Source organism: Camelus dromedarius, chromosome X, assembly GCF_036321535.1.
Source record: "Camelus dromedarius isolate mCamDro1 chromosome X, mCamDro1.pat, whole genome shotgun sequence".
Classification (NCBI taxonomy): Eukaryota; Metazoa; Chordata; class Mammalia; order Artiodactyla; family Camelidae; genus Camelus; species Camelus dromedarius.
Genome location: NC_087472.1, coordinates 53,412,391 through 53,425,472, shown reverse-complemented (window position 1 = coordinate 53,425,472; position 13,082 = coordinate 53,412,391). Strand labels below are relative to the sequence as shown.

The window sequence follows — 13,082 nt, the reverse complement described above, 5'->3', positions numbered from 1 at the left end:
GAAGACATGCAAATGATCAATAGGCACATGAAAAAATGCTCAATATCACTAATTATCAGAGAAATGCCGATCAAAACTACAATGAGGTATCACATCGCACCAGTCAGAATGGCCATCATTCAAAAATCCACAAATGACAAATGCTGGAGAGGCTGTGGAATAAGGGGAACCCTCCTACACTGCTGGTGGGAATGTAGTTTGGTGCAGCCATTATGGAAAACAGTATGGAGATTCTTCAAAAGACTAAGAATAGACTTACCATATGACCCAGGAATCCTGCTGCTGGGCATATATCCAGACGGAACCCCACTTCAGGATGACACCTGCACCCCAATGTTCATAGCAGCACTATTTACAATAGCCAAGACATAGAAACAGCTTAAATGTCCATCAACGGATGAGTGGATAAAGAAGAAGTGGTATATTTACACAATGGAATACTACTCAGCCATAAAAACCGACAACATATCGCCATTTGCAGCAATATGGATGCTCCTGGAGAATGTCACTCTAAGTGAAGTAAGCCAGAAAGAGAAAGAAAACTACCATATGAGATCGCTCATATGTGGAATCTATTAGAAACAAACAAAGCATAAATACAAAACAGAAACAGACTCATAGACATAGAATACAAACTTGTGTTTGCCAAGGGGATGGAGGGTAGGAAGGGATAGACGGGATTTCAAAATTGTAGTATAGATAAACAGGATTATACTGTATAGCACAGGGAAATATACACAAGATCTTATGGTAGCTCACAGAGAAAAAAATTTGACAATGAATATATGTATGTTCATGTATAACTAAAATTGTGCTCTACACTGGAATTTGACACAACATTGTAGAATGATTATAAATCAATAAAAAAAAACTTAAAAAAATTAAAAAAGACAACCTACACAATGAGAGAAAATATTTGCAAATGATATGACTGACAAAAGGTTACCATCCAAAATATTTAAAGAGCTTAAACAACTCAATATAAAAAGTAAACCCAATTAAAAATTGGGTAGAAGGCCTGAAGAAACATTTTTTCCTAAGAAGAAATATGGATGGCTAACAGGCACATGAAATGGTGCTTCACATCACTAATTATTGGAGAAATGCAAATCAAAACAACAGTGAGATATCATCACTTCACACCTGTGAGAATTGTTATCATCAAAGTCTACAAATAACCAATGTTGGAGAGGATGTGGAGAAAAGTGACCCCTAGTACGTTGTTGTTGCGAAGATAAATTGTTGTAGCCACTCTGGAAAGCAGTATGGAGTTTCCTCAAAAAACTAAAACTACCATATGATCCAGTAATTCCACTCCTAGGTATGTATCCAGAAAAAATGATGACATTAATTTGAAAAGATATATGCACGCTAGTGTTCATAGCAGCGCTATTTACAATTTCCAAGATATGTAAACAACCTATGCACATTATCAGATGAATAGATAAAGATGCGGTGTGTATCAGTTGATCAATTCTTGTTATGCCCGCTTATATAAACAGTTAGATTTGTGTCATCTGTTACTACTGTATTTCCCTCCATTGTCTTTTCCCCTAAATCACAGACAACTAAAATAAAATTGTCATAGCCGGATATCTTTTAGACATACACACTACTATTAAAGTAAAATTGTAATAGTTATCTATTAAACTTGTTTTATAAATAGAAATTAAAAAAATATATATCAGAAATATTAAATTTGAAGTTTCTACATTTTCATTTGACAGTCTTGAACATTTTTGTCACATAAAATCTCTGACGTTAGAATGAGAAAACTTATGTGAAAGCATTTTGACAAGTACAAACCCCAGTCTACTCAAGTGGGATTTCTGTGAAAGGGCATGTCAGTAGGCTTTTTGTTTGACTACTTGAAAATGTAATCGAGTCACACTCACGCTTAGGAAAACTGCTTATTTCTGACGTATAGCTGAGAAATTTCCGAAATTCCAAAATGCAACATTTCCACTTTCTGAGGCTCATTTGTCTTTAAAATTGCAGAAACACGGTGCATGTGACTTTAGCCACACTTCTATAGTGGTTTTTCAAAACCTTCTCAGAGGAACCCATTAAGAGAAGAATTATTGCTTAGACCAGTGCTAGTCAGAGGGTGGTTCATAAGCCTGGCATCATCAGCCTTACTCCACTCCAAAACTACACAGTCAGAGTCTACAGTGGGTCTCAGGAGTGTTTTAATAAGTCCTCCAGATTATTTTTATATTACAGTTTGAGTGACACAAATCAACATTTGGGTGAATCTTCTATTGCATCCACTTCAGTCCTTACAGATTTCAAATCATTCCCTCTTACAGACTCAGTACCATATCCAATAACAATTCACAGTGTTAAAAAAAAATAACTAGTCAAATGGCCTGTAATTTTCTTTTTTAAACTAATACTTGTTATTGTTTCTTAATATCCAGGTGAAATCTCTAATCTACCTGATGAGGCTTATGAAAAGTAATGTATTCTTTCTAGGCTCAGATCAAATCTCATTCCTTGCACCTGTCATGGTATCTGGCACACATCGGGAGTGTGATGAATGTTTCTCAACCATTTATAACCAATTCCAAATCTTTCAGTTTTCATGCTTCTCCAAAAACTTTGCAGAATGAAGTTTATAGTCATATAATGGTCCTTCTATAACTGAGCTGTCTTATGTGATAACCACTAGTCATATGTGACTATGAAGCACTTGTAGTGTGGCTAGTCCAAAATTAGATGTGCTATAAATGCAAAATACATACTGAATTTTGAGGATTTAATATGAAAAAATAATATATTCCTATCTTTATACTGATTATATGTTGCAATAGTAACATTTAGTATATTTTGTGTTAAATAAAATACTAAAATCTCATCTATTTTTTAAGTGGCTACTAGAAAATTTTAAATTACTTATGTGGCTCACAATATATTGCTGCTGGAAAACATTGCTCTATAATATTTTGTGCATCTTGGTCAAGATGATTCTCCTTAGTTCTAATTAAGCTAAAGAAATGACTGATCTGTGCAAATATACCTTCTTAGGAATTAATCAGTTTGTATTTTTGTGGTTGCCAAGACTTATCTAAGGATTTTGGCCATTCACTGGCATTTTTCCTCTCCCGTCTTAAACAGAGTTCTTTATCTCATCCATTCGAAACATCCACAGAATTACTGGAAGCTCTTAAGATGGTTGAACTCAGGACACAGAAACCTCCCAGATCAGGTCTTAGAGCACAACCTGGGTGAGGGTATTAATGAAGTTCTCTGTTCTCTCCCGCACTTCCCACCCCCAAAAACCTACAGAGGAGGGAACTGAAGAATGGAAGGCTGGAAGGGGATGGTAATGGCTCAGCACAATCCTTAAGTCCCCAACTGGGATGTCTTCACTTAAGTCATTTTTCTGCCCGCTAAGGCCCTTTTCTTTCCACTCACCTCCCTAGACCCTGACACGCTGGTGTAATAGACTTTAATGGAGCTCATTGTTTCCACTCTGAGGCTACTTTGCAGAAGTAACCCGAATTCTGCCACTTCACCGCTGCTTCCGGATCAGCAACGTTAGGCACTGTGTCCCAACACCCGGCCCTTCTCCAGGGTCGTTGCTAACGGCCCGAGGCCCTGCGCTCACGATTGGCTGGGAAACAAGAGCCCTTGTGGCGCAAGCTTGTGCACATTCCAGGAACTCCAGGTGCCTGGTGAGGCGGAGGCTGTGGCTCCCATTGGCCTCGGGGGAGGGGCTGAATTCTCAGGGAGAATAAAGCTTAGTTAAAGTTTTTTCTCTCTCCTCATCTGTGAGGCCCAGGGGAGGAATAGCAGGGGAACCATAGCACTCTACATTCCTGCTGCCCCTTCTCCTGTCTCCCTGGTTGGGAATGGTGGTGAGCCTGAGCTTTCATGCTTGAGAAACATGGCCATGTCTGAACGGCCGAGACACCAGAGGGAGAAAATGGCCAAAATACAAAGTGATGAGTGAAGAAAACATATAAATTAAAACTTGTGTTGTCTAGGTTTGTAGGAACAGCGCAAATGGAACCGATATTTACCTGGATGGGTCTGGACCACCATAGCAGTCTTACATTTTCTCTTAGCCCAGAGAAGTGCCTCCTTTCCCTCTCCAGTCCCCCTACCCCACCTGCTTCTTGAGCATGTGCTTTGCAAGAGGCACCCTTTCTCTCTGGGAGTTGACCTTTGGGTTTGTGTGATAGTGGGTGCAAATAGTCCCTGACTCCTAGAACTTCCTCTCCACCCCTTTGTAAAAAGATAACCTGGTACTTTAAAGACCATTTCCTCTTCAATATCTTCATAACTCATTCCAGCGTTTATTTTCGAGTTTTAATCTTTTCCAGTATTTAAAGATCACTGTAATATTTCCAGGATTTTTTTGGTTTGGCAAAAATGGGCAATGAAAATTGAGAGTAAAGTGCCAGAGAACCTCAGCACCAGATTTTCTGTTAGGCAGATTTGGATTCCAGTTCATAACTATGCATCTTGGGCAAATTATTTCCTTCTGAATGTCAGTTTCTCTATTATTAAAGTGAGAAAGGTGATGTCTACCTGACAGCATCATAGTGAAGGGTAAAAGAATTTAGTATGTACAAGTGTTTAGCATACAATCTGACACGCAGGTAGTTCAGAAAATGATGATGATTACTTTAGATGATAATAAATGCCATACTCATTGCATGCTGCTTGGAAACAAACACATCAATAGGAATAAGAAAAAACCAAAGTGATAACTGATAAGACAAGGTAAATGCAATATAGAGAAATCTACCAGGCTAGGTGAGTCAAGGCCCTTCAGGGATCTGAAGAATTGAGACTGAAACTGAAAACTGAAGGATATATAGTCTGCCAGGAAATTATAAGAGTAAAAGAATTTTAGGAACAGTCATGAAGCAACATGGTAATTGGAACTTTGGGGAGCAAGTGGAGGAATATAGGTTAAGGAAGTAAACAGGGAAAAGCACATAGACCTTCAGGTGTCATGTTTGATTTTGCTTTTTAGTCCTTTCCAGGCTGTTTTCTGTTTTGTGAAAATGTGGAAAATCATAACTTGCAGATTTGCTGAGAATATTAAATAAACAACAGATGTCACCTAAAAGCATCTTTCACTTACGAGGTACACAATAAATTATGTCTATTCTTATTATTAGTCCATGGATGATTAGAAGCCATTGAAGGATTTAGCAGGTTCATGTGAAAGATGGATAAATCTACAATGTCAAATGGATTTGAAAGGAGGCAAGATTGGAAGTAGCTACAACAATCCAAGAACAAAATGACAGTAGTGAAAGGTAGAGATATTTAGTACAGAGGACTGCTAGAATTTGGATCAGCTGGAAATAGAGAGGAGAAAGTCAGAGGAGATGGGATAAAACCAATGAAGGAGTTTAAGTTAGAAACAATTTGAGACCTCTATTTTCCTTTAATATTTCTTTGTGGTAGCAGTGGTAGAAATTTTTTTTTTAACAACTGTTTTCATTATCTTTCTGGTGTGGTATTGTGAAATAGTTCCTCATTTCACTGTGAACCATTCCGTTGGTTCCAAGCTAAATTAATGCACTATTTCTTACAAGAGGCTATCTTTGACAACCTAAAAAAAAATGGCCGATATGTATTTCAAAACTAGAATTAACCTATTCTATAGGATGTTTGTGATAATTATTTTAAAATAATTATTTGTAAAACAAGAGCTGCATTGATAATTGTAGCTGAAAGTATCAACTATGTAGAAATTTTGTTCATGCTTCCCAGTCTATTTTCACAGTTTTTATCTGGGTTTAAAATCATTTTAAAGAATGGGCCAGACACTTGTGAGATGGAGAAAATAAATTCTAAAGAAGATAGTGTTGTTTTTCTTGTCCTTTTATGTATGTGAATTATTTATTTTTAATCATACAAATAATACATGAATACATGCTCTTTGTAGATAAATTCAAACTCTATAGAAATATAGAAAGTGAAAAATAAAATTACCCTTTCACCTTCTGCCTGCCACCCTTCTCCCAGAGGAAACCACTATTAACAGTTTGATTTGTAGTCTTTTCCATTAACATGATTACATATATTAAGTCAATTAAAAGGGGAAGAAATTCTGTTACACCAGGAAAGTTAACCACACAGACTTTGAAGCCAGGTGGCCTGGGTTCTAACCCAGACTCTACCACTTACAACTGTGTGATAATGGATATCTTATCTAACTTCTCTACTCCTCAGTTTCCTCATAGGTAAAATGGCAATTATAATGTCTGTTTCAAAGAGATGTTAAAAGGATTAAATTAGTTAGTATATGTGAAATATTTAGAAAAGTGCTTGACACATAGTACACATACAACACATGATGGAATCATACTGTACATAAGGTTCTGCAACTTGCATTCCATCAATAAACATAGAGGCAGTACAGTATAGTGATTAAGAGCATGAGTTCTGAGTCCAGTTGCCTGGTACAAATCTAATTCCACCCTTTGTGAACTTTCATATATACAACTTTCTCTGTTTCCTCTATAAAGTGGAGATAATAGTTTCTGTTTTAAATTAAATCTATGTGTATAACATTTAGAATGACTGTTATGTAGTAATTACTTCTCTTTATTATCATTCCATCATTAAAAATCTTATGAAATTTAGTTTTTCACATAATAGATATATCACAATTTAACCATTGTCTTACTGGTGGCCATTTAAGTTACTTTTAATTATTAATTGTTACAAAATATGCTGGTTACCATACTGCTTTTTAATACTTAAAAAATTAAAATAACCTTGTCTCTGTCTTCACTTGAATAAAGAAGGCTATTGCTGTTAACATTTCCCACTGTCATTGTCAGTTGCATCTTGAATAAATACTTTCAAGATCCTCTTTTAGTATGTGATCATTGCCATACCATATATGTGATCAACCCACATCACTTTCCTGTTAGTTGGTTCAGTCCTAGGGTATGACTGGAAAGCAGAACCATTTCATTTTGTGTGATTAAAATTATCCTTCTGAGGTGTAGGCAAGACCTGAGGAAAAAAACAAGCCAAAAGGGACTTTTCCTGAGTTTGGATTGTTGGAATCTCAGAAGACTAAATCTTAGTTACCCTGACATTTGGAAAAGGTAAGTTTGAATTCTTATGTATTTTAGTTCATATTATTTTAGTTTTTACCAAATGATTTAAAATATGAATAAGTAGGTTTCCTGGAAACATTTATAGTAGACATTATAGTCCTATTAAAAGAAAAGTGTATCTTTAATCAAGTCTATTTTTCCCTCTTGCACGCTTATAGAGTTTGTACAGAAAATTGAAAGTCTTAAAACTGTATTAAAGAATCATGCAAAAGACTGACATAAGTGCTTTGGGAAATAAGATTTAAGTCCAAAAAAAAAAAAAAAAAAAGAAAAGAAAAGAAGGGAAGAGGGAAGGAAAAAAGAAAGGGAGAGAGAAAAAAAGAAAAATGATGGCAGTGAATTTCATAAACTTATTTGCATTTAATTATTGAAAAATTAAGTGACTCTGTTTATAGTTTAAATCAGACAATTTGCATTTGTCCAAGCTATATATAAATATCCATTTCTTGTACACATTGTAAGGTATATGTTTTTTATGTGATTCAAATGACATCAATTAAAGCACAGTTATGATCAATTCCTTGAAAGCAGGCTTGATTTTAAGCAAACTATTTGAAGATAGAGAAAGAGTTAAGCACTTTAACTAATAACTTTAAAATAAATCATGTATAATGATAGGCATATGCAGAATAGATAAACAAAATTATACTGTATAGCACAGGGAAATATATACAAGGTCTTGTGGTAGCTCACAGTGAAAAAAATGTGACAATGAATATATGTATGTTCATGTATAACTGAAAAATTGTGCTCAACACTGTAAAATCACTATAACTCAATAAAAAATGTTTAAAAAAATAAAATAAATCATTTATGACAATTGAATCTATATGAATACATTTGTATAAGTTTGTACTTTTTATTGAAGTATAGTTGATTTACAATATTGTGTTAGTTTCTGGTGTACAGCATAGTGATTCAGTTATACATATATATTTTTTTCATATTCTTTTTCATTATAAGTTATTACAAGCTATTGAATATAGTTCCCTGTGCATTACAGTATGACCTTGTTGTTTATCTAGTTACACGGAGATTTTTCTTGTAGCTTTGCTTGTATAATATCTCTTGCCAAAGTTCAGTAGGTATTCTGTGAGAACTGTTCCACATGCAGATGTATTTTTGATGTATTTGTGGGAGGAGGTGAGCTCCATGTTTTTCTATTCCACCATCTTGAAGCCCTCCAAGTTTGTACTTTTAAAACACTTGCATGTACACCTTAAATATTATCCTGACAATAACCCTGTGAAGAAGCCAGGGGAACATTATTATCACCATTTAATTGAGAGGAAAATTGAGACACAAGAATGGTAAACAAATCACCTGACAGTAAAAAGTTAATGACAAAATTAGAACCCAAGTCTCTCTACTGCTAGTCTTATTCTCTATCCTTTGAGTAACACTGCCTCCTTAAATCTTTTGTGTTTTCATGTAGAAGTTAAATCTTCATTTCACAATTTAATGTACATTGCCTTAATGAGTTCTTTTATATTACAGGAATATATTACTTTCTTCTGGTTAGAAACTTTGTCTAATAAAATGCTTGGAGAAGCCTTCTTAATTGAACTCTTATACAAAGAACCACTTACATGTAAGAAAACCTCAAATGATGAAAAGGAAACTTGGAAAAAGCAGCTTTTAGATATAGATGACAATTCACTTTCCCCTTATAAAATGGAAAATCAAAATAAGGTTGTGAAAGAAAGTTTAACAGAGCAATGTAATGATACAAATATAATAAAACCTGTGGATGAGAAAACTGTAACAAAACGCAAAAGTGCATCGCTTCCAGGAAAAGTATCTGCTGCGTTGCCCATACCAAAGAGAGAACAACATGATGAAACACAAGTAGATTTATACCGATCTTGGTCATGTACAAGTATTTGCCAGAATTATCCTGATCTACAGATTGGAGGAGACCACGTAGGTAACATGTATGATTCAGGATGCTTTGTGGAACACATACGTGATGATACTTTTAATGGTCCTCTTTTACTTTCAGTAGATATACCTCTGGGACATTCTCCTATCTTTGAACCTCTAGATAAACTACCTACCTCAAAGATTTTGAATGGGGATGAAATTCGAGAAAAAAGTATGTTGTTTCATAAGAAGCCCATCTCTAATTCTATGCTTAATAGTTATATGGAAAAAAAAGTGGACGAACTCTACAAACAGTTTTTGGAAGAAAATCTTACTAGGTGCTGCTCCATAACCAATCTTATGGCTTCCAATTTACTAATGAATAATGTAAATCAGATAAGCTTTCAAATCTCTCAAGAGCAGAACATAGAGGCATCGAAAGTTCGGGAAGCTCTCTTACACTCTTTAGCAAGATGTAATCTCTGTAACTTTTCCTGTGGAAATAGTTCTGAATTCAGCACTCCTAACTTACAAATATCAAACCAGAGAAGTAGGGAACATGTATTACATCTACAATAAGAACCAACTGTAGGTTTGTTGGATTGTTTTATGAGACTGGAGTAACAGTAGTATTCTCTGGCTTATTGTGCCACATCAGGCCCCTTTGGGGTATGGTTATTACAGATAAATTATTTGACCAATTGTACATCTGAATTCTTGTAGGAGACAATTTTAATAATTAAATTTTATGACCATAAATTCTAATTGTTTTTGACATCTTTAATGGTTGCTACATTCAAGTTTGATGTGCTTATCTATTTAATTGTCAGAGCATCCCAAGTTAATCACTTCACACTCACTCATCAGATTTATTTACCACACAAGTGATAAAAAAAAAGTGGAACAAGGAGAGGATTATTGTTCTCAGCTACTGAAAAGACCAGTAGAAACTGTATCAGAAGGGAGCATTTATTTTTCTACAAAAATGTTTAAAGACATGAATAGTACTTAAACACCATTCTTTTTATTTTCAACAGATAGAATCGTTCACACTGTCAATCAGCAATTCTTCAAAGAAATGTTGGATTTAAATTATATTTGAAAGAAATATGGAAGGAGGACTTAAGGAAAAATGGAGAATTTGCCATTAACATTTGCAACTAAACTTGATGCTTCCTTGATCTTTCTTGGGACAAGCATCAACTTTTTTATATCACTCTGCTATGCATGGTGTTTTTCAGCAATGGGAGGAAGGAAAGCATATAGGGAGAGTGAACAGAGTACATAGAGAATCACCTAGAAATAAAGAGGCTTTCTTGGCAACTTTTTACACTTCTCAGATTATCCTCAGTCAAGATCCTGGTTTAGGATAAAAGTCAGTAGAATGTTATGGCAATTTTGGAATTTAATTAATTAATTAATAAAATAAACATGACATACCTAAAGGAATGGTATGGTTTATTGCAGTCTTGGAACAAGACCCTATACTTGACAGCTAACACTTCTCTCTTGGATAGTAAAATGATTGACATGTACTTTTGTTTGTAAAATTAAATGGTATGAATTTATGTTATGGAATTTTTATGTTTTCATTATATGTTAATAAGATTTGTACCTTAGAAATCCCATATTCCCCCCTAATTATCTCTTTGGTCTTTGATTAAATGTTAAAGAATGAGTTATCCAGATGTCCTTACAGCTTGTTCATTTTGATCATACAACCTTTAGTTTATTTTCATCGTCTTCAAATTTCTATGATCTAATAACAAATATGCCTGAATTACCTTGTTTTTATTTTCATCGGTACTTGCCCCAGCATCTTCTTCTGTAACCTTTCCAATCCATATCCATCATTCTGACATTGATTCTGAAGAAACAATGGGCAAAGATTTCGGAAAAACTGACTTAGTGTCTTGTAGATACTGAAAAATGGTTGTGTATACATTGTTTTATATATTGCTAAATTTATACTTTTAATATGTTACCAAAATAATGAAATATTAATGTCAAGCTTTATCTTTTCTAAAGTGAATTAAATGTTGGGCAACATTATTTGTGTGAAATTTTCTAAGATATTATAATATGTATTAATACTTTATGAAGTGTATATATTCATAAATAGTATTAAGACTACATAGTATTATGTAAAAAAGCACAATATTTAGCTAGTATAAAATTTACAAATGCATTTAATTATACTCTCAGACTTCAATTTTCTCCCTCCTGTTTATGTCACCAAAATGCTTATCTAAAGATACTTATTGTTAAAATGGCCTAAGAATTCAATGCAATATTTAACCAAGGAAAGAAGATAAATTTAGTATTATTTTCACCTTGACCTCATACCTGCTGACTTTAATGCTTGACTTAGATATGCTTATGGGACTGTGTTTAGCATATTTTCACCTTAAGTAGTCACTTCTGTCTTTCATCATGGGTTTCACTTATATGACCATACAGTTCCCTTTAAAATGTTATTTGAAATGTATGAAATGATTAATTTCTTTCTGTCTCACTTTTTCAGAAGTTGAAAGTATTACTTTTGTGCTTCTGTGAAAATGGAGAATGTTTTTGATTCATCAGTTGGGGAGGATCATAAAATTTCTGTGTAGGGAAAAATTTTAGGAGGTTAAGAATGATGCCCACTACAATGCTGCTCCTTACCTGTGTAGGTCAGTGTAATTTATATCCCATCTTTGGATTTCAGGTCACTATTTTAGGTCCCAGAGTGGGTTTGACCCAGTTTCAAGTAATTTTCTGTCAGGAGTATCCCTAAATCATTAAAAAAAAATTCAAGAGATAGACTATTCTGGACTCCTGGGGTTTTTAGGCTTCATCTATCTGTCTCATGGGTTAGTCTTTAAAAGAAGCCAGTCTCCCTGAGGTTCTTAAGACCAACGATAACACTGACCTGGTCCACTCAAAGTTATAAGCAGACTTTCTGGTTCTTTCCAATCTTACCTTTAACATTTGGGTCTTATCAAAACTGATTTTTGGAAGTGGAAAAACAAAATAAATAGTTCTCTACGGATATCTTTTCACATGCAATTTCCCTTTAAGTGCAGCTGCTTTGTGGGCAGGAGTAGAGTAGATCATTATAAATATACAAATATATTTATCTTTAAATACAATGAATTTCTTTTCAGGTAATCTGACTAATATAGCATTACTACATAATGCATATTTGGATGAAAGGTGGAGGGATGGCTTGATGAGGATTAGTATGTGCAATAAACTGGAATAATTATGCAGTTAAGTAGAAAATTGGTTGCAGTTAATACAAGAAGGAAAGAAATAAGTAAATTGACAACAACAGATATCTGTTAAATCAAATTTCAAGTGATTTAACGTTTTCATGACTAGTCATTTGTATGGAAATTAACCAATCAGCTACGTATGTGTGAAAGTCAATGAAAAACAAAGTAATATTTGAAAGCAAAAAAAAAATGATGGCAAAAAATGTTCTCTTCATGGTAAAATAAAGATACCTGCCCTTTTGAAAAATGCTTATTGGAAATTTGGGACTTTTAATCCCCAATCATGTAGTATTCTTTTCTTCAAGGTTTAGCAAAAATTTATAGAAATGTTGGTTTCATATTTATTATAGTGTAAATGCACTTCATCACTTGTAATTTTATGAGATAACTTTTACATAATTATGTTAAGATCACAGCGATAAACATGAGGAGAACTAAATTAAGGTATACTGACATCAGTTAAAAATACTGAATCATTGTTCTGGGCAGTTAATTCTTTGAATTTTTGTGCTATTTCTATTTAAAGCTGAGAAATTTGTAGCTTACAGAATTACATTGTAGTTCTGGTTTTTACTTCCCTAAATTAATAGAGGCAGTTTATCATGAGAAACATAAATTGTCATAAGACCTTGGTTTTAGCTGAGAGTGATTGAAATTCATTGGTCAGCTACTTCTTGAAATTTATTTCCCTCTACAATTGTAAACTGGACTCATATCTGACAAATGAACTCTTGAGCAGAATTGAAAAAGTTTAAGAGGCTGGTCAGGATTTCAGTGACTTGTGTAGTTCTGCCCCTTTCCTTTAAGGGTTCAGCTCTGCTTTAGGGAAGCTATATAATTGTAGAGCACCCTTGTATTCCCCATA

The 13,082-nt window shown here is 34.2% G+C and overlaps 1 protein-coding gene across 2 annotated transcripts; it reads left to right on the top strand.

Annotated features, from left to right (window-relative positions):
- Positions 1 to 3,559: 3,559 nt before the first annotated feature.
- Positions 3,560 to 11,226, top strand: LOC105093954 (TLR adapter interacting with SLC15A4 on the lysosome). Of its 2 annotated transcripts, XM_031445483.2 has the most exons (3): positions 3,560 to 5,101; positions 6,984 to 7,085; positions 8,595 to 11,226. In XM_031445483.2, exon 3 carries the CDS (start codon positions 8,637 to 8,639, stop codon positions 9,537 to 9,539), a length of 903 nt encoding a protein of 300 aa, XP_031301343.2. In that variant the 5' UTR covers positions 3,560 to 5,101; positions 6,984 to 7,085; positions 8,595 to 8,636; the 3' UTR covers positions 9,540 to 11,226. The 2 variants fall into 2 exon arrangements, with proteins under 2 accessions (XP_031301343.2, XP_010984184.2); XM_010985882.3 differs by lacking the exon at positions 3,560 to 5,101 and having other exon boundaries at positions 6,749 to 7,085.
- The last annotated feature ends 1,856 nt before the right edge of the window (positions 11,227 to 13,082 follow it).